Below are 21,627 nucleotides of genomic sequence, written 5' to 3' on the forward strand. Positions count from 1 at the left end.
CTTGCTCAGGCAAGTTCAGCTAGAGTAGGTTGCCCAGAAGAACACACTGGGGCTTATCTGTCTCTGTCCATACTGAATCTTTAGGAGGATCAGCAGGAAATCTCCTTGTCCAGCTTCGAGTTTCTGGCATGTACTAACCTGTTACCATCTGTTTCCTCCAAAGGCTCTTTCCTCAGAGCTGGCAAATGCTCGGGATGAAACCAAGAAGACAGCAAATGACATGATCCACGCTGAGAACATGCGTCTGGGCCGAGACAAGTACAAGACCCTCCGTCAGATTCGGCAGGGTAACACCAAGCAGCGCATTGATGAGTTCGAGTCCATGTAAACTCTCCCCTGCACCTGCTGCCCTGCACTCTCTTCTCCCCTCTTTCCCATCCTCTCCCATCATTCACTCATAATAGTGCTGTGCTGGAACCACTACAGAAGAGTGACCATGGTCTTATTTATCAAGTTTTGGGCAAATGCTGGAGTTAAGTGACAGAAGAAAGAATAGTAATTATGTCTTCCTGGGGTGGCTTGGGAAAGCAAACACGTTTTGGGGCAAATCTGAAGTTGTTTGGCTTGGGGTAAAGTCTCACTGTGTTGGGTTTGGTATTGCCCACTGAGGTGGCTGTGTTGCTGTCTTCTCCTGTTGTGTTGGGGGGAGCAGCAGATACTTGTGCTGCATTATATACAGTCAAGAGCTGACAGTCTGACACTGTGCCTTCCTACTAACATGTGCAAGATTCAGGATTAAGCTTAGTAGCCAGGGTCTGAATTTCTGACTTAACACAGAGTCTGAATCATGTAGTTAAAAAGGGGAGACTGAAGCTTAGGAAGAAGGATTGAAGGTAAAATATGGACTTTCTCTCTAATAAACCAAAGCTTTTGTCCTACAAAAATAAGCAGACCAAACAGATTCTGTGGTGTTCCTGCTGGTGTTACCTTTTATTGTTTAATGATGGAGCTTTGAATTTCCTAATCATGAGGAGGCCTTTGGAGTATGTTCATTGATACAGTGTGGTTTGGAGCCTTGAATTCCCTGCTTTTCAGAGGTTTTGGCTCTGGTCAATGGCTTTGTTCACTATCATTTGTCTGACTTGAATGTTACCAGTGAGGCAGAGATAGCTAAAGTACACTGCCTTCCTTTTTGGTTTTGCCAATGAAAATCTAAAGTGGGAGGTAGAAATGTAAAAGACTAAAAATTCCTGTAGCTGTATTTTCCCTTGCTGAACAGATACTTTTCTAGTTATGGTAACAAAATTTCAGGTTTTTCCATAAGAGGCCTTTTTAGCACATAGTTGTCGGTGCCTTATGACTGTGTATAGATCTACTGTAGCTCAGATGCCTTTATTTTAAACCAGATGCAATCATAAAAAATGATCAGCAGCTGGGGATCAAAAACTACTCTCATATCTGGGTCATGTACAAGACTGCATCTGTCTTCATGGCTTCAGGCAGCCTTTGGGGGGAGAGGATCCTGAGACACTTGTCCAATTGCTTTCTTAATCCTCACTAGCAGTCGGACACATCCCTGGCTCAAGTGCTTTTCCTTCCCCAGAAGGATCCTTTGGCCTTTTGTAGCTTTGAGAACAGAAGGCTTTCTCTTAGAAATGGGATACAAATAGTTGTGAGACTGGTCCTGAGGGCTGCTTGTGCCAGTTATTGTAATAACCATCACCTCTTGTCATCCAAGCTGTTCATGCTGTAGCTACCCAGATTTCCATTGCCATTTTCCTTGCCATATCTGTGGAGGAAATAGCCATGTATGCTCAGGGTTGAATTGGATGTTGCCTTGATCCCTCATAAAAGGAACTGTTAACTTTCAGGAGAGTCATCTTAAAAATGGGTTCCACCTAAAGTGAAGTCCTGTTTTGTTTTCCCCTCCTTGGATTGGCCTGTTCATATTGACAGTCATTAGGTTAGCCTGGGATTTATTTTCTTGCCTAGCATAATCCCAAATTTTGTGACTTGCTCAGTTTTGTTGATTCTCCCTTTGTGTGATGTTACTGGTAATGGTGATAGAAGGAAAACATCTGAAAACTGGAGCATTTTCAGTTCCCTGGTGTATGGAAAAGGGCAAAGGGAGACTGTGCCAAAAAAGAAATGCTCATGATAGTGTTAACAAACTGCAGTATTTCCCCAAGAACTCCTTGGGTGGCTGGAAACAACCTCACCAGTGCTGTGTTACTTAATTTTTTGTAAGCAATGCAAGTCTGAGATTCATACAAATACCAGCCAACCTCTGTTAGAAGCAGCATGATAAGCTATGCTCCTAAATATCCAGGTATGTCATGTGGAAGGCCCCTTTTCTGCCCTGACAAGGCATGCTTTTGGGGGGCACATGACATGGCAAGCTTTCTGTTGACCAAGAACAATATGCCTCAGTACCATGAAAGTCACAAATGAAAGAATTGCAGTTAAATTTGTAAGAATATATTTGCATATTTATGTACTGAAGGTGATTGGCATTGGCTCTGTGTGAGTCTCATTACTGGGGAACAGACAACCTTTAAACTTCTGTTTTGGTGCTTTAAAGCTGGTTCTCAGCACTTCTGCTCTGTCCATGGCAACTATTGATGCATTTGAGGGGAGAAAAGCCTATCTAACATTTTAATAATTTCCTAACAAGCTGACGTATGGTGCCTCGAATATGTGTTCAAATAATAAACCAGTAAACCTTTTCTGCTTTGATGGGTCACACAACACTGCTGAGCTCTCATGTATTATGATGTTGGCATGACTTCTGTTTATATGGTTTTTTAAACGTTCTAATTCCACATGGTCCAATATAGGAATAGAACGGCTTGTGCCAGTGAGTCCACCTAACTCTTTGTAGTTGTTTCAGCCCTGCCTTCTTTTTAACCAGTATTATATTCCAGTGGTATCTAATGATATTTGATTTCAATATTTCTAGCTATGCACAATTAGAAAATATTAGTCAAGGGATGGAGGGTAAGTTTATGGTCCTCCTTCCCTTGGAAATGTATACTGTATTATAAAGAAATGATATTTTGCAAGAAAACTAATGTAAGAAGCTTTCAGTATTATGGTGAGATTTGTAGACACATTTTTTATTTGTTAGGATACAGTGAATTGTTCTTCCTCTTCATGTTCCAGTTTAATTGGATAACTACTCCTCTTGGGGGTGGGGGGAGGGAAGTACTTTATCAAGTGTTTACCTGGCTTATTTTTTCTTGTTTTATTTTTTGTTGCTGTAAATTATGTTGAAGGTTTTTGACCAGTTGTTTTACTGGATTATAATAAAACATCAATTCCTTAAGGTTGTGGAGTAATTTGTGGGTCCATGTGCTTATCTGCAGAGAGAACCTTGATTAAGACATGTTTTTCCTGTTCAGAGGAGTTGTTAAAATCCATACCTTGTTCTTCCTGAAGTGCCAATAAAGTTCAGAGAAATTCAGCAGATTGTGTCTGGCTGGTTACTTAAGGTTTGCTTTAGGTCCAGTGCTGTGTCTTGTAGCTGAGCAGATCTTCCTTGTGGTGCCCAGATATCAGCCTGGAAGCTCTCTCATAAATAAGTCCTTGCACCCTGAAAAGTAACTGCCTGAATAACCCTTTCCCCTTCCCAGCCCCCCAAGGTGTCCAACTGGAGCCAGTACTGGGACTGACACTTTGTGGAGGCACTGAGTATAAGTGTTCAACTTGCAGATGGACTGGCTGGGTGGAGGGTGGGAGCTGCTGTGGGTGAGCCTGCTGGGCCATGTGTGCACCCAGGTTGGTGTGGAGAGGGTGGCTGGGCCAAGGTGCTGCTGCTTGTGTCCACACCATGCCAAGTGTGTCCTGCCATCAGCCTGGTTTGGGGATTTCTGCACAATTTGCTTTACAGCTGCCTTGCTGTGGCTGTCTCCACCAGTTTCCCAGTGTCTTGGGATGGGCTCCAGCAATGGAGGAGTGGCTGCTAATGAACTGTGTGATCTTTATTTGCAGCTGCGTTCTTTGTGGTTGTGAAGAGGGGCCTCACAGAACCTCTGCCTCATGGTTGCTGCTGAATAAGGTGGAGATTTCATTGGAACATGTTAGTGTTCAGAGATCTGGTGCTGGGGAAGAGACCTGAACTTGTCTATAAACAAAACGTGAAGTGTGGAGCAGTAGAGGATTCTGCAATCCCCACCAGGCATGGCTTGGATCCAGTTTCTACTGGTGAGTCTTTTTGTTATTCCTTCCAGGATTCAAAAAACCTGAACACTGGAGGAATTGCATGCCTCCTTCAATGCTACAGCAGACTTCAACTGAAGGTTGCACTGATCTGGAAAGGTTGATCTCCAAAATGGCATTCTTGCTGTTTCTAGTGCCCTTGCTTATCAAGGGAGAGTACCTTATAGGTTTGAGGCTTAGGAATTCTCCATTCAGGTATATCTATATTTAGTTTGTCTTTGAAGAAATGGAAGTGCAAGGCATTGAAGGCTGCTTCTGCTCAGGACCATGTTAAAAAAATTCCACACCACCCTATTCTTCTAGTTTGTTGTAAGGCATTCTGTAGTTTAGAATCAGAAATTTGCATTTAACCTCTAATTTGTGTAGACGGCTTCTGTTGGATTTGCTAGTCTATCTGGGATGCTTCAGATCCAGTTCAGGCTGTATCTACATGTGTTTAGGACCCAGCTGCTTTCTGTGAGACAGGGGCAGACTAGAGTATAAAAGGCTCTCAGAAGAGTGGGGGACTAGAAACACTGTCCTTTTGCAGGTTCTGCAATGTTGCTTTATTTATTAATTTATTAAGAACTCTAAAGAAAAGCCAAAGAAACTCTGTAGGGTAAAATTTTCATTGAGCTCAATCTGTTTAGCAGACTAATGCACTTGGCCTGAGATGCATCTGACTTGTTTTGGTGTAGATCACTCCTGTAGGGATTCCTCTAGGTGGATGAACAGCTTGCTCAGGATGTGTTTGGAGGGAAGCACAAGCATTTTTCCAGACTCCAGAGCTTGGCAATGCAGTGTACAGGGTAAGGTATGACAACTGTAGGAAGTTGTATGGCAGCTGCTTGAGCACCTACAAAAGCAGACTGCCTGCCATGAGAAAGCAGAGAGCACCCAAGGCATGGATTGTTTGCCCTGTACAATCAGTGTGACTGCTCTGTTCCCTGCCAGCTTTGCAGCTATGCATAACTCAATCCTAGCTATATAGTTTAAATGTCTTACACCAGGGTATTATCTCAGAGCATGTGACAACTGGCACAGGACTGAATTCATCTGTGACTGATGTCAAGCCATAACTCTTACATACCCATAGGCAAATTGATGCCACATGTGATGTTAATGTCTGCCTTGCAGAAAAATAACTTCTGTATGAAAAATTCTCCATCCCTGGAAATGTTCAATGCCAGGCTGGAGGAGGCTCTGAGTAACTTGGTCTGCTGGATGGCATCCTTGCCCATGGTCCAGGGATTGGAGCTAAATGATCTTTATCCCTTCCAACCCAAGGCATTCTGTGAAAAAAGGTCTGGGCCTCAATGCATGAAATTCTAGGCTGAGGCTGGCTTTTTTCTTGCAGGTTTGCATTTCTAAGTGCAGTTTGTAGACAAGGGAGCAGGTCCCTGTCTCTGAACAATGCCTAAATAAATATCTAGCACCAGGTAATGGGTGTCTAAGCATTACTAGCAATTTTAAGATAGAGTTTTTCAGCACAGATGGCAGGATGAGGTGTGTATAGCAAAAAGTGGAGGAAAGGATGAATAGACAAAACGTAATACTGGATGCTTGTGGAAGGGAAGGTACCTTCAGCTTCTGGTCAGAATTCATTTGCTCAGAGCAGGTGTTAAATACACAGCTTTCTGGTGGGCAGAGCTAATTTAAAAATTACAAGTCCCCATGATTGCTACAGCATGTGGTTGTGCATCATCCTTTAACAAAATGAGCACTGGGATTGTTCTTGAGTCATCAAGTTTGACTGCAGGGGGTGTGAAATAAACTGCTCTTGAGCTGGGAGGTTATGGTGAAGGCTGTCTATACCCCACATGCAGCAGTATTGCCTCCCATCCATCTTTGAAGCATCCTTGACTGGATGCTTGAAGGAGAAGCATCTACAAGTGAAGGTCTTGGCTGGGGCACTGTAACTTCTCAGTGGCCTTCACCCAGCCAGGCAGCAGCTGCATTGTCAGAGGTGGCTGCTGTCCAGAAGCCCTGTTGTGGATTCATTGTCCTTTCTTGTTGCAGTGTCAGCCCATCTCTGATTGCATTTCTGCCCTGATGCTTCCAGTGCTGAGAATGTGGTTCTTGCTCCTTTTGTGTCACTCTCAGAAGGGTGCTGAACATCTAGGGAAGGTTAGAATGGGGAAAACAGTCGTGTTTGAGAGATGTAGAAACTGAGCTGGATTTACAGTTTTCTCCCCAAGCCCCCAGCCTGGGTCTGTGCTCAGTGCCTCTCTTTGGAGACAGCAGAAGCACTCTCTGTCTGGGCTTGTGGGCTTGTAAAAAGTCAAACAAGTACAAGTTCTGTTTACTTGTATTAGCGACTTGCTCTGGAACAGCAAAGGTAGTTGATGGGTTTTTAAAGTGACAATGGGGAAGGGGAGTTTTAGTTTTGTTCAGTGCTTTAGTTCTGTGTAAGCAAGCAGCCTGTATCTGCTTCCCTAGATGAGTATTTGTGAGGCAGTGGGCTTGGTAGGAGGGGAGGGATAAGCTGTTCTTGATTTTCCAATTAATGAAGGCTGCCTTCTGGAAATCTTCATTATTCCTGGGTCTGTGTGCCTGCTGCTCTGACTACAATCCCTGAGGCTTCACTCACGTGAACAGCATGAGCTTGCCTCTGTCTACACCTGAATAACACGGGAAGTGACTGAGCCAAAGCAGCTCTGCTTGCTGGCAAGAAACTCTGACTCAGTAGTTGGAGGAGCTGGGTTTGGTATCTCAAACATCTGAGTATACTTCTGGCTGTGGAGGGCTGCAAAGGTGTTGTGTAACTTCTGGTTGGATTAGGGCAGTGCTGATTTCAGTGTTCACTTCTTTGTGCAGAAATCAGGGCTGAGGTGGAGTTAATGGCAGCTCATAGGTGTTTTGGATATTTGCATGAGAGTCCCTAGACTGCAGGAGGAGAGGGACAAATGGTTTGGTGTGTGGTACAGAATATATTGGACAATGTATTTCAAGATGGAAAACCACTTCCTTACCAGCATGTGCCAACACATGGCTGGATGTGTAGGCATAGCCACTGCACTGACAGAGTGTGGCCTGCTGGCAAGAATTTTGGGGGGTGGAATGTGCCTGTGTGCACTGCTGGGGACTTGGGTTCTGCCAAACCATATCTGAAACACAGCTAAGAGCTCTCTTCAGCTGTGTCTGGCCTCCTCATAAAGTATGTGCTGACCTATGAAGCAACATTTTGAGAGGTTTTTTTTCAAAGCAATGGTATTTTTGCTTAGTTGGTTGTTTGGTTTGGGTTTTTTGTTGGCTGATTGTTTTTTTGTGGGAGGGGTGGTTATTTGCAAAGCTTTCTATTTTTGTGGCCTTGGCTAAATGAACACTGATTTACCCAGGGCAGAAGCAAGATTTCCTTTCCATTCTCAGTATTTCAAAGACCTTAAAACAGATTATCCAAAATCTGTAAGGACCTGGTTCTCTTCTGCCCCAGCAGAATTGTTTTGCTTTCACCAGGGAGCAGTTGTCCCCTTTGCTGCACCTCATATCCCTGACTTCCCTCTTTGCTTTGGCCTCTCTTCCATCAGGTGACATTGACCTGTCACTTGCTGTGCTCTGGGTTCCTGGCAAGGAGAGGAGTCAGTGCCAGACAAACACACAAATGTCCTTGCTGTGAAAACTGCTGCGCACATATCTAATGTATCTCTCTCAACTCAAGGTTTGCTGGAGAGATAAGATGCTTTGTGGTTTGTATGTGCTGTGGCCCCTCTCCCTGCATCTCTCATGGCAAGCCTTGCTTTCCTGACAGGGAAGTGTCTCTGAGACAGAACAGGGCTGTCTGCTGCAAGTCTGTAGTGCCTGCAAAGCAGACACAAACTGGTCAGTCTCTCAGCTGTAGAGGCTGCACAGAGTGGTTTAAAGTTTGGGGGTGGGATGGAACTCTGGAATTTGGCTTTGAAGGCTGAAGCGTTTGGGGCAGCTTGTAGGAGAGACAAAACTATCTGGAAAAGTTGAACTGAGTGAGTGGCCATGGAGCAGGGACATTGGCCAGAGCTGTGTTCAGCTAAAACAAACTGCTGGCCTCACTGCCAGCTCTCCTCTGTGATGCAAGGAAAGGCTGGGGAGGGAAGTCATTGAAGGATATTCTGCAAATTATTTGAAATGAGGAATTTTTACATCAACTGGTTTTGAGGATTGCAGAGATGTCCCAGTGATGTTTTGGGTAAGGCAATGATATGGCTGGATGGCATCATGGCAAGAGCAGAATTCATGTGTCTTTTACCTTATTGCTGCAGGAACTGGTGAGACCTTCTCCTCAAGGCAGCAGTCATTAGCACTCCAGCCTGTCTGTTCTTCCAGCCCTCAACTTGCAACTCCCTGTATGATTAGACATTACAATGAATATTTCTCCTGCTCTCCCTACAGACTTCCTTTTGAGGAACCACAACTAAATCCAATTTCAAAGTGAGCATTGCTCTGCAACTGGCATGGGGAGGTGATGTTTCTCATGTGTTGCTATCCTTCAACCAATTCCCATGCTGTAATGGGCTGGACTGCAGCAAGATCCAGGCACAACCCCTTTGTCCATCCTTCCTTCCTGCTTCCCCTCCCTCCTCCCTCCCTCCACACCCAGGGAGGCTGTCCTACTCTTTTCTTTTTTTTCCCTTTCCTCCCCCCCATCCTCTCCAGCTGTACGTATAAGTTCCTAATCAAGCTGTCCTTGCAGCAAAGGACAGCTCAGCAGACTAGGAGGAAGACCCAGCATGACAGCTCCTAGCATCTTGAGGCTCATGAGGCCCTTGCAGAGTGGACTGAATGTGAGCAAAATTCGCCTCATTTATCTCTGGGGTGTGACTGAGCAGCACCACAGCCCAGCAAAGTGGTCAGAAAGAGGTTTCAGCTCCACACACAGGTTGCAGGATGCCCCTGGGGAATCGAGGTGAGTCAAATGCTGCCTTGCTGCATCCGAAGGGATGGGTGTCACCTCTGCCTTGCCCTGTGACAGGGAGAGGAAAGAGGTCAGTGTAGCCATGGGCTGGGGGAGGTGGTGGATGAGACCACCTTGGGTGAGCAGATGCTGGTGGGAGGAAAGTGGTGCCAGGACCTAGCCTGAGAGCTGCTGCCTCCTGTTCCTGGAGCTGTGGGGACCTGTCAGAGGTGCCAGTCCCAGAGCTGTGGGGGCCACAGCCAGTGGCTGGGAACCAGCTCATGAAGGTGACAAAGACATACAAGAGTCCTTTGCCCATTTCCACAGCAGGAACTACTGCAGGCTCCCTGCCAGCCTTTCCTCTCTCTGCTCTAGGGATAGTTCAGAAAGAGATTGTACAATAAATGTAATTTGTTATCTGACATATAGAGAAAAGTCATAGTGATAACCCTTGCCTTACGGGGTTTATGAAGACTCATTATCAATGGGATTTCTTTCTAATTGGTTTGTTGCTTATGGAGTTATCTCTGGCAGTAGTTGTAGGCATCTTACTGGTTCATGTGGCCTTGGAAAATATCTTTTAGGGAAAACACTGATGGGGGAAAAACTACTTTCTTGAAACCTCCTTCCCTAGTTTCCTGTGTCACAAAAGGTTTGACATTTTGCTTTTTAAAAGGGAGTAATCAGTTGGCATACACTGCTGAACCTCTAGGTGCATCAAGGATAACAGGAATTAAATTTTCTGTCAATAAATGTGTGGAAAGCTTTGGGGATTTTTGGATCCAGCAATCCCTGCAGGCAGTCAGCTCTCATCCTGCTGAAGAATCCATTTGGTTGCAGCACTAAGTGAAATTCTACCATTTCTATTGTGTAACAAATTATTTCATCCATAACATCCATATTTCATCCAATCCAGGTAAACCAAACATTGCCTGGAAACCAGCCTGTTTGCCATAAAAATTGAATAAATTACTCTGTTCCATCGAAAATGAAGAGGGTTGTTTTATTTTGTTTTGACATTTGAGAACTAGTCTTCAAATTACATATTTACAAAGAAGTATCTGTAGGTGTCTTTATGAAGAAAATGGTGGTATATGTTATGAGCCTGTCTCAGGCTCTCTGTGATGGAGTTAAGGAAAGGAGTGGGCACTTCATGGAAGAAAAAGCAGCAGAAAAGGAACAATCACCAAGTAATCCCCTTGGGAAGGGGAAACAAAACATGAGAACTGATAATTTGAATTTTTTCTGATCTTCATGGTGTAATCCTTTGAGAAATAGGGAAATCTGCATGCAAACACTAAGAGCCATGTCTCCAGTGCTCAGCCAAAAGACCTCAATTGTGGACATGCAGGAAAGGGTGGACTTCTCTGATTTCTACAAATTTGTCTTACAGCTCTGATGATCAGGTGACAGTGCATTTTATAAATCGGGATGGAGAGCGACTTACAACCACAGCCAAAGTGGGGGAGAGTTTGCTGGCAGTGGTAGTCAACCAAAACTTGGCCATTGATGGATTTGGTAGGTGTTGCAGAAGGGTATGTACATGTGCTTTTGGGACCAGTGGGTATTTGGGAATTGTACAACAGTACATATGCCACTGGGTTTTGCCAAGACTATAAACAAGCTTCCCTTCTCCACCAGCTGCTGGCTGGGTGGCTCAGCATGCTGAGATGGCAATGGAACCTCACATGGTTACCACTGGCATTCCAGCAGCTGCTCTCAGTGCATTTGGGTGGGTAGAGCTGTTGTAAAAATTGAAAAACTCATTGTGATTCTCCCAGACACTGTATCCATCTGTTGTGTTTCCTAGCATCTCTTTTGACATGCTCCAGATCTGCGAAAGAGCTTTTCTCACCCTGTTTCTGAAGATGATCTCTCTCACCCCCTGTTTCTCCACCAGGTGCATGTGAAGGGACATTAGCCTGCTCTACCTGTCACCTCATCTTTGACAAGGACACCTTCCAAAAGCTGGATCCTATCTCAGATGAAGAGCTAGACATGCTGGACTTGGCTTATGGACTCAGTGACACGTAAGGCTCCCTGCTGGTTGCAAATCCTCAAGCCTCTGGGGCAGATTCTCACCATGTGGCACATCTTTCCAAGGAGATTTGGTTTGCTCTGTATTACAGTTGTGCCTTGAGAGCTGCTTTGTCTCATGGAATAGGTGATCTTTAACAGGAGCTTTAGTGAAAACCCCTGCTGGACCAGACATCCCAGTGCAGGTGGGGAACTTCTCCCTTTACTGTGGGAACAGATGAGCCTCACTTCATGTTTTCTTCTCAGATCTCGCCTTGGCTGCCAGGTGCACGTTAAGAAGTCGATGGATGGTGTGACAGTGCGAGTCCCCATGGATGTGTCAGACATGAGGAGGCAGCTGGAGGTTGGAAAGCAAAGCAAGCAGTAACTGGAAACCACTGATGCACAGCTTACATCCTCATTTAGGTGTGGTAGGGTACTTTGCTTTTGGTTGACAGTATTGCTTTTTGTGGCTGGCTTGGAGCAGACCATAGAAGTCTGATTCAGTATAAAAGGTGTGTTTGGAAAATCTCCTATTTAAACAAGGCATAATGCTTAATAGGGTCTTTGGTACATATTTTAAGTGCTTAAATGCTCCTCTGAATGCAACTGGATTAAAATGTATGGCTTTATATTTCCCTTGGTGGGTGTCAGTAAACATCTCTACTGTATGTGACTTGCTTTCTCCTTTGAAATTTAAGAAACCTGCTGCTCTGAGTAACTGCTGAGAATTTTGCAAGGCCTGGCTCTTTAAGCTTCCCAATTTGGAAAAAGTCTGCTCCAGTTTTAAGCAGAGATTGGTGTTTGCAAGTTAGTGTACTGATGGGTTTGATGTAGGGGACTTGAGTTTGGTCAGCAAGAGCATACTGATGACATTTGCATGCTCACAGTTCCTGTAAGCAGGAGCCACTTCTATGAACTTGAGATGTTACAGGTCCCTGAATTGTTCTGCGCTGGGAGCAGCCTCCATCTCCAAATGTTAAATTTTCTCATTGCTGTACTATCACACATGTCAAATAAAATTCTAATAATGAGGCTTTTAGACCTACAAGATACACTGTTCTGGTACCATAGGCCTATCTGGAATAGAAGGAGTTGGATGAAAATTTGGTTGGCTGCATTAAGCACAGCATTGCCAGCTGAGCAAAGGAGGTGATTGTCCTGCTCTGCTCAGCCCTGGTGGGGCCTCACCTGGAATACTGCATGCAGTTTTGGGCACTGAATATAAAAAAAGACATTATGCTATTAGAGGGGATCCAGAGCAGGACAGTTAGGATGATGAAAGGTCTGGAGGGGAAGCCTTCTGAGAAGCACTGAGGTAATTTGGTTTGTTCACCTGGGAGAAGAAGAGACTGAAGTCAGACCTCATTGTGCTCTTCAGCATCTTCACAAGGGGAAACAGAGTGGCAATCTCTTCACTCTCATGACCCGTGACAGGACTCAAGAAAAGGGCACGAAACTGAGTCAGGAGAGGTTTAGGTTAGATCTCAGGAAAAGGTTCTTCACCCAGAGGGTGGATGAGCACTGGAACAGGCTCTCTAGGGCAGTAGTCACAGCACCAAACCTGTCTGACTTCAAGAATCGCTTGGACAATACTCCCAGGATTCTTGGCATGTACTGGGCAAGGCCAGGAGTTGTACTTAATCATCCTGATGGATCCCTTCCAACTCAGCATATTTTGTGATTTTACTATTCTGTGATTTATGAAATTTCAGGGTAACCTTTTGGCATGCTCTGGCGGGGGCTGCTGTGGCGGCGCTGTGGCACCAGGGGGCACTAGCGGGGCAGCTGCGAGGAGGAGATGAGAGGATGGAGGAGGAGGAGATGGTGGAGGAGGAGGAGAAGGTGGAGGAGAAGGAGATGATGGAGGAAGAGATGAGATGATGGAGGAGGAGGAGATGGTGGAGGAGGAGGAGGAGGTAGAGGTGGCTGTGTTCATCCCTGCTCCCTCCTCTCACACTGACAGAGCCTGGCTCTGTCCCAGGAAGCCACAACTGCTTTGTGTAATTGTTTCTGAGCACCTCCATGCCTTCCTACTGCTGACACCAGCCCTGCCCTGTCTCGTGTGGCCTGGTGTCCCTGTGGGGCTCAGGCCCAGCTGATCAGTGACACTGCAAGTTCCTGCAATATGCTTTTCTTCCTCTCTGACCCTTCACGCAAAAATCGGTACAAATTTTCATTCGTGTCAGAGTTTTATCCTTAGCAGAAGGGTACTTGCAGGAAGGATTTCCTGGCATGGGCCAGAACCATCTGCTATAGAAGGTGATGGCAGCAGGGTGGATTTTTTGCAGGTTCCCAGCCCTGTTTGGGAGCCACAGATGTGGTGATGTGCCAGGGTTTCAGACTTGTGACTGGCACAGGGGAGAGGGGAGCAAGAGCAAGGGAAAAAAGGTGGCAACACCACAACAACTTGTGTGTCTTTTATTAAAACAGTTACAACCATAGCTCTGGGAAAAAAAGGCTGTGGATGCCTTGTTGCTGTTCATGTGTGAGGAAAATTACAGTGGTGGTGAGGTTGTGTTATGATTATAATACACCTTTCATTATACAAGGGCCATGAAGGTGATCTGGGACAGAGAGTGCCACATCTGAGAGTTAAACACCCTGCTTCTAAGAAAACAAACTATACACCTTGGAACCTGGGCTCTGGGCTTCCCCCTGGTTCCCTTGCCCCAATATTTCATGGTGTGAATTAAAAAGCTGGGCCAGGTTCCTATCACTGACCCTCATAGGCACCTGGCAGATGAGTGGAGGGATCTGACATTAGATAATTTTACAGAGGTGGCTTTCACCTCTGTGCAAAGACTGAACCATGGCAGCTGTCGTGCAGCTCCAGCTCTGGCTATTTGCAGACACTCAGCAGCTTGCAAGGGTACTTGTTTCACAAGCACTTCCTTTCACTCATTAGGATTCATGTATTTCTCTTTTCCTTCAGCCGTTCCCTCTTCACCAAGTAAAAGGATTCTCTCTGACAGATACCACCATAGAAAACTCCCATGTAACTTTCAAATGAACTATCCCAAACCTTTTAACCTTTGAGACTCTTCCCACTGTTCTCTTAAAACAACCTGTCAAACTCATGCAGTGCTCTCAGCATCTTTTTGGAGCTCAGCTGGCAAACTTACAACCCTCTAACAAGTCCCATTCTGTCTGTGGCACATCTGAGCATGCCTTTGGGTGGAATCACAGGGATGCTGCAGGAGTCCACTGGCTGCATCTCTTTGGTGGTCCTTACCAGCATCCTGCTTAGTGCATCCCTGCCTGGTATTTCCCCAAACTTAACTCTTCTGGAGTGCACTGGGCCACATCCTACACTGAGTGGGAACTCAGTGTTTCTCTGAGCCTGCATAAGTGATGAAGCCTGGACAGTTTCAGTGCATGGACTGACAACTTTCTGGCCAGACAGGACTGTGCTTCAGCATCTACTCGACAACTTTCCTGACAACTTCCACAACTCCTTGACCTCTTGCTAAAACCAAGCCCTGCTTGATTCCCTGTCAGCATGACTAGGAATTTGATGAGTTGCCTCATCCACACTGAGGCAACTTTCTCTAGGACTGAAAATCCCAGCTACTGAGCTACTTCCAGAGGGCACGGAAGAACATTCATAGCTCTGTCAAAGTGACAGTGCTAAAATCTTTTATAGCAACTGTGTCTCTGCCAAATGCTAACTTTGGGGAAGGTATGAGAAGAAAGAATCAATCACTGCACAGGTAATTCTAGAAAAAAGCAATCTTGGGCTTAAAATGTTAAATGTGCTGTCAGTGAATGCTGGGCTTTGGACTCTGGGCTCTAGCTGCTGATTTTGGAGCCCAGCCTTAACTAGTAGTGGATGTGGGCTATCAGCTAGTCCACAGCCCACAACAGATGAGCAGAGTGAAGCAGCAGTGATTTCTGGAATGGAGGTGAAGGATCCTCCTTTGGATGAATGGTGGTGATGAACAGGGAATAATGGTGGGTTTTGTGCAAGCATAAGGATTTTAAATTCATTCTGATGGAACATTAGCTGTCCCAATTGTCCAGTCATCCACACACATTGGCAGCTGACTGGAGAAAATAAATCAACGTTCCTCTTTTCCTGCTATTAAAATAAAAATGGAGTCAGGCCCTGTACAGGTCAGGTAACTCATGGGCAGGGAGAGTCTGGTGGTATATAGTCCACCACACACCCTGCCAGTGACATCTCTTCCATCAGAAAAGGGCATAAAGAAAACACAAGAACAGCCCCCACCTCCCCCCAAAATGAGTATTGAACCCCATCATTACATACAAAAATCAGTGTCACTTTACACTTGTTGCCCCATGCAGCCTGCTAAATTCTTCACACCCTGATCATATATTACAGAATATTTTCTGTTGCACATACACAAAAAAATATTCAGTTCCTCCACATCCATTGCCTCAGACAAATGTCTCTTCTGCAAACACCACCGTGTCACGTTCCTCTGCGGCCACCTCTGCCACGGGCTGGCTCCTGAGCCACTCCACCCTGCTCCGGAGGAGTTCATTCTCCACTGCTTCCACCTCTGCTGCGGGGCAGGGCTCAGTCTCATCGTGCCTGAAATACTCCTTGATGGTGCTGCGGATGGAGTCAGGGAGGATGATGCGGATGGTGTGGCTGATGGTGTCGAAGCCCTTGCTCTCGGATGGCGCCTGCGCCGTTTCCTCTGGCTGTCTCTCCAGCTCCTCAGGAGCTGAGGCACTTTGGGGGCTCTCTTTGTGCTTGGCCTGCGGGGATGGGACCCTTGGTTCATGGTGGTGGCGCCTGGAGATGGACTGCAGGACAAGGGGGGTGTTCTGCCCATAGAAAACTGTCTGGGGGATGTGGACTCTCACAGTCTGCAAGCTCTTGGATGAGCTCTGCTCACTGCTGCTGCTGGGCAAGTCTCTGCTGCTGGTGTTTGTCACACATCTCTCCTCTTGTCCCAGCTGAGACCCCCAAGAGCTTTCTTTATTTGGGGCCACATAAAAAGTTATCTTGGTACGCTTCAGGCCTTCCTGGCTCAGAGGGCAGTCCTCAGTGCCTTTGATTTCTATGTTCTTTATTGTCTTCTCCCTGTGCTGCTGGAGGCTGACCTGTGGGGATGTCTTGCTGGATGGGCTGGCAGCTGGGAACTCAGGGCTTTGTTCAAATTCTTTGGTATAATCCTGGCTCCTGAGCCCTGGTCCAGGGCACCCTGCACAGCTCAGCTGTCTCTCCTCTTCTTCCCAGTTGATGTCAGTGAATGGGCTTCCCATGGCAGCTCTGCTGACACATGGAAAACTTTTCTGCTCTCCAAGGCAATGACTGCTCTCCCCAGCCTGGGGTTCACCCTCATGAAAACTGTCCAGATTGCACAGATGTAAAGGCACAGGAGATGTGAAGGATTTGTGCCACTCTTTTTGGGACCTCTTGGCAGCCGTGGGAGAGACAGCATGAAGCCTGGCAGAAGTGCCAAACATGAATGGCAGGGATGAGACATCTGTGGGACTAATGGCTGATGACTCTGAGCAGTAGGAGAAAGCACTGTCCAAGGAGCTGAGAGAGGAGGCAGACGGGGAGGTGGTGGTAGAGGACAGGCTGGAGAAGCTGGACCTGTTGGACAGGCTGGACTTCTGAAGGCTGAGCTGCTTCACCCTGGAGCTGCTCTGAGGCGACTGCCACAAATTCTGCCTGGCCTTATTAACCCCATGGCTTAGGCCTTCATCAATCAGCTTCTGGCTCTCCACCTGCAGCTGCCTGAGCCTGTGCATGTAGTCTGTGTGGCTGCTCATGATGGTGGCATCGCAGCTGGACTGGCGGGCCACTGGCTCGTGGCTCTGGGCCGGCAGCTGGGAGCTGAGGCACACGCTGGGCTCCGAGGAGCAGCGATCCCGGGCGGGGCTGAGCGAGCGGATGGAGCCCATGGAGCAGAAGGAGCCATCCTCCTCCAGCAACTCGTAGCTGTCTGCACTGGCATCAGTCCGGGCTTTGCTTTGGTAGCAGGCTGTGATCTCGCTGAACAAGTCCCAGTCTTCCTGATCCTCATCGAGCAACAAGCTGCTGGGTGTTTCAAAAAGGGCATCTGTTTCGGGTTCCAGGTGGTGCTTTGGCCCTTCTGGATCACAAGTGGAAAACTCCAGCTCATCAGAGGAATCATCGTGCTGAGCCAAGCCTATGTCTGGGGCAGAGGACACAAATTAATTTGTTGCCTTATATGTAGTATCTCACAACCAAAACAAGGAAATTATATCAAGCCCATAGAAAAACAAAGATGATCCATTATTCTCTCAGGAAATAATAAAAAAATTCTGGCTTGATGACCCAAGTTTTAAACACTGGCCTGTATTCATAGGATAGTTAATAGAGACAACTCCACCTCTTCACATTCAAATTTAGCTTTACAGAGCTAACCAGGAAAAAGAAGAGACTGCTGGGACATGGTAGTGATAACACTACATTAAACTCTTGCAATGGCTATAGTTTAACAGCAGCCACAGAGAAAGACAACCATCCCTGGGGACACATTTGAGGCTCTGCATCTCAGCCCTCTGCTTTGCTATCTCTTCCTGCCTATGCTTGACAGGCCAGGGGAAAACGAAACCAAACTTCAATGCTTCTCCTCAGAAGAAACTTGAAGGTAAAGGAAACTCTTTTGTCTGAGGACTTTACCTATCGAAAGATTTTAAATATTTCTGGAAGATATACTACCACCAACTTACCCAGAGATTCTGCTGAGTTTTTGGTCTTCTTTTTCTCAGGTCTTTGGAACAAGGAAGCAATATCACCCCCAAAAATCTCTCCTGAGTTTTCAATCAGGAACTGCACTAACAAGGCCACCTGGCAAAGACAGGAATCCACAGATTCAGTTTCATGAAAATAGAGCCAGCTCTTTACAGCAAGCAAAATCACACTCAGATCATTCCCTTTTTTAAAACAAAGATATAATTTCTCAAGAAGCTGTTAATAATGTAGCAGTGCATCTGTATGATCACCTGAGGTGAGAATATGAGCTATGTGAACTGGTACTGTGAGACAGATATAGCACATTCTACAGTTTCCCTCCCTATTGCTCACACCTCAAAAGCTACAAGCAAGCATTCCTGCCCTCTGCTCTGTCATGCTCATTGCTTACTTTGTCCCCATTGAGGTTGCAGTGTCCAGCTTCAATTTTCTTGTGCTTGCTTGACCATATGGTGCAGCAACCCCTGCTTTCCTTTTCACCCTGGACAGTCTGAGGAGCTAAACCCCTCCCAGCATGGGCACAGCTGCACAGAGGAAAGGATGAGCCCTTGGTGCCACTCAACCAGCACTGCCACTGACCCTATGCCTTCCTTTAGACTACAAAAAGCAGTGAAAGGGCAACACAGAGGTGAGGCCAAACCTATGGAAGATTACCTTCTTTGTAGACCTGCTCTCCTCCTCAGGCCCAGTGGGACTTGGTAGCCACAGCATATTGGGTGCTATGCAAAGAGCCAGGTTAAAGGCATTCATCTGATTCACTCTGGAATTCTGCTCAATGTGATGGAGGACTCCAAAGAGGTGTCTGAGCAAGATGAGATTGGCCTCTGGAAGCTGGTTGACGAGACTGTTCAAGGGGTGGGAACAAAGGAAAAAAATGCTGTTCACAAACATCTGCTCTTCAAACACCAGAAGTTGCTTCCCAAAGCTTTTGCCCCTTTCTGCCCCTTTGCACCCATTCTGAGACATTCACATTTGATAATCAGGTGAGTCTGTGGCACTCCACCAACTCATGTGAGAGCCACAACTCTGCATCCATATTGCCCACCTGCTCTGGTCACAGAGCTGCAGGGACAAGGGATTTGGGTTCAGAGAATGTGGGAGGGAACCCACAATGCCTTGACAAAACAGGGACTGCCCAGAGGAGATGTGTACAACTCCAGGCCAGCAGCACACCATTGCCATGTCCTGTGCTATGGAGACCATAGAGAAAGAAGGCCAAGGCTACATGGTAAGGTTCAAAAACCTTCAAAAACTGAGCTGAGCCATGGCTGAATATGCTGGATATCCAACAGGAGGCTGATAAATTGCTCTTGCTCAGAGCAGCAGTTTCAAGGCAGTAAAACAATTGTCAAGATCCCAGTCACCACCTTGACATGGCTCTTTCTACTAACTGCCAAAATGATCAGCCTCATTTTGTGCACATAAGAATAAGGTTACTGCCATTAAAGACCTAATTCTCCTCCCATTGATGCACTCCTGGTGGCTGAATTATAAGCCACTCCTGGTTGCTTTTTCAGCTTACTAGTTCTAGTAATTTGAACTGGTCATCAGAAAAGAATTTTTAATTACTTTTTTGGGTTCAGAAATGTTAAGGATGTTCAGAAAAGACTATTGAAAAGAAAACGTTCTGATCAGTGACACTGGCAATCAGCAATATTTCCTCCACTGTGGCCTGGAGCATTGCCAGTAGTCTCCCAGAAAATGAAGGCTATTCTTAGGGCCATATGCTCCCCCTTTTCCCACCAAAAGAAACTTTTACAAAGGCTTTTACAAACCTTTTGATAGCTTCAATCTTATGTGCCCGATTTTCTGTGTCCACAGCTTCCATCCACAGTCCGTGCATGTCTGAGGATAGAACACTGTCAGGTATATTTCGGAGAAAATCCTGAATTAAATATATATATGCAGAGCAGTCTGGTCAGTTTTGAATTCCTGGTTTCGGTTTCACAATGCATATAGTCACTGTTTATTCATGTTAAGCACAAGATAAAACAAGACATGACACAAACATGTTTATTCTTCCCTCCCATGCCCACCAAGCTGTCCTCCTCAGGCTCCTCAATGGCAGCTCTGCAGGAGGAACAGGCAACCCTCCTGTTTTGCCCTTTCTCCAGAGCAGGACTGACCTCCACCTCAGCAGAGGACTCAGTCCTGAGGCTCTGCACAGATCTCTCTGAAACATTTCTCAGCTAGGAGGACTGCTGGTTTTTCTCAGGGGACTATTCAACAACTCTATGTATGTCTTGTGTTGCAAAGTGCCTGAATATCAGGCCAACAAGAACAAGGGGAGGTTTTTTGGATACTTTTGATGCCTAAATTATTCTGACCACATTTAACTGACAGTGCACTACACAGACTTTCTCTTACTGTAACATGGGTCTTATCACAAGCTTCATCATCCCCCACCACAACCCTCTGCTTGGATTTAGCAGCTGCTCTCCCTCTTGCTTGCTGGCTGATCAGAGGGAAAGGCTTGAGGTCCAGAGAGCACAGGTCTACTCCTTTGCCCTGTTTTGGGGGTTGCAGAGCAGCTGCCCTCAAATGGCATGAGTCCTCCCAAACCTTCTGCAGCCACTCCTTTGCATTCAGAAATGACAAAGAGCATCTGTGCTGCTGCCACCAAAGGGTTTTATGCATGTGTCAGTGCAGCATCTGTCAGGTTATTTGGCACTGTACAGACATCATGGCTATGTTGCAGGTGGACATCACTGTAATTCCTGCTGGGGGTGGTTTGGTACAGGGAGGTGCCAAAGGAAGCTCTGTCCTGAGGGGCTGCACATGTCTGCATGTGAAAACCTGCATCACTGTGTCAGGCAGATACCCCTGTGTACACAGACACACCAAGCCATCTGGTGAAAATGTTCCTTGCTGGAAAATGCTTTCTGTTCCACTGAAATCTTCTCTACCCATAAAGACTTGTTGCTTCCTTAAAGAAGGAAGGTACCATGAGCCCAGACAGCTGAGTTACTTGGCCAAACATACCGTGATGACAGCTGCAGCCACAAAGACTGACTCTCCATCCACCTGAACATCATCTCCAGAGTTCAGCTTCTCCTTCAATTCCTTGCATGTCTTGGCATTGGCAGAACGTCTGAAAATGCCCCTAGTAGAGGGACCTTCATGGTACAATAGGAGCAGCATATCCTAAGAGAAAACCCAGTTGTACTTAAGAGCTTAATAATTTACCCTTTTGTTTGTGTATATTATATATCATGTGTTGCAACATAATTAGCATAAAACCAATCCAGTAATAGAAAGAAAACAACACATGATAGGGATTACCCAGGAGAGGGTTGTTCCCACCCTTGTTACTGAGCTGAATCACAAGTAAATGATGGTCCTCTTCCCCATTCAATCCTCATAAATACTGCAAGTGGCTTTAAATTCTGGGCTAAACACATCAAGTGTATGTCAAGACAAGCAGTCCAGGCTGCTCCTTACCATGATGGGCTTGGGAAGGATTCCATCAGGGCAGACAGAGGACAGGGACAGGCCAAAGAGCTTCCTTGGTGTGGTGGGTGACTGGGAAGGAGGGCTGCCCGTGGGGGTGCTGGTGCTGCGGCGCAGAGCCCAGTCAATCAAGGACTTCTTCCTCTTGCTGTGCTTCTGCAGTGACTCTGAAAGAAAACACAGATGTTTATGACACACCTGTCTGTGCTCCTGCTGGCCAGTGAGTGACCTACAGTGGAGGCAGAGTTCCCAGCAAAACGAGGACTTTCTACCCTCACCTGTTTATTAACTGCACTCTTAATGGGGATGGTCAGACAATACACAGCAGTGAAACCACTTGTTCATCTCTCAGCCATCAGCAAAACTCTCAGTCACCATTCTTCAGGGAGCCTGGCTGTCTCTGCAGTGTAAGAATCTCGTCACTCTCGTGACCAGTGACAGGACTTGAGAAAAT

At 46.2% G+C, this 21,627-nt stretch overlaps 3 protein-coding genes across 5 annotated transcripts in view; 2 read left to right on the forward strand and 1 right to left on the reverse strand.

Moving 5' to 3' along the window:
* Positions 1-3,403, forward strand: part of MSN (moesin) — a 38,932-nt gene extending 35,529 nt beyond the window's left edge. Inside the window, exon 13 of the mRNA XM_085060588.1 lies at positions 164-3,403. Coding sequence (XP_084916714.1) covers positions 164-328 — 165 coding nt within the window. The 3' untranslated portion in view covers positions 329-3,403. The remainder of the gene's footprint in view (positions 1-163) is intronic.
* A 615-nt stretch (positions 3,404-4,018) lies between these two features.
* Positions 4,019-11,682, forward strand: LOC146437509 (adrenodoxin-like). 2 transcript variants are annotated; one of them, XM_085060590.1, is made up of 5 exons: positions 4,019-4,143; positions 8,804-9,016; positions 10,398-10,522; positions 10,905-11,034; positions 11,288-11,682. In XM_085060590.1, the coding sequence occupies exons 2-5, from the start codon at positions 8,841-8,843 to the stop codon at positions 11,406-11,408; spliced, it is 552 nt and encodes a 183-aa protein (XP_084916716.1). In that variant the 5' UTR covers positions 4,019-4,143; positions 8,804-8,840; the 3' UTR covers positions 11,409-11,682. The 2 variants fall into 2 exon arrangements, with proteins under 2 accessions (XP_084916716.1, XP_084916715.1); XM_085060589.1 differs by lacking the exon at positions 4,019-4,143 and having other exon boundaries at positions 8,700-9,016.
* A 1,766-nt stretch (positions 11,683-13,448) lies between these two features.
* Positions 13,449-21,627, reverse strand: part of LOC146437510 (uncharacterized) — a 29,218-nt gene continuing 21,039 nt past the window's right edge. Inside the window, exons 10-15 of one of the 2 annotated variants that reach the window (XM_085060592.1) lie at positions 21,165-21,340; positions 20,706-20,867; positions 19,499-19,608; positions 18,378-18,567; positions 17,702-17,819; positions 13,449-17,154 (exon numbers count right to left, since the gene is read on the reverse strand). In XM_085060592.1, the coding sequence (XP_084916718.1) occupies positions 15,422-17,154; positions 17,702-17,819; positions 18,378-18,567; positions 19,499-19,608; positions 20,706-20,867; positions 21,165-21,340 (2,489 nt within the window). In that variant the 3' untranslated portion in view covers positions 13,449-15,421. Of the gene's footprint in view, positions 17,161-17,701; positions 17,820-18,377; positions 18,568-19,498; positions 19,609-20,705; positions 20,868-21,164; positions 21,341-21,627 lie in introns of both variants that reach the window. The other variant, XM_085060591.1, reaches the window with a different exon arrangement.

The sequence above is a fragment of the Lichenostomus cassidix genome, chromosome 4A, assembly GCF_008360975.1.
Source record: "Lichenostomus cassidix isolate B80296 chromosome 4A, HeHo_3.0, whole genome shotgun sequence".
Lineage (NCBI taxonomy): Eukaryota > Metazoa > Chordata > Aves > Passeriformes > Meliphagidae > Lichenostomus > Lichenostomus cassidix.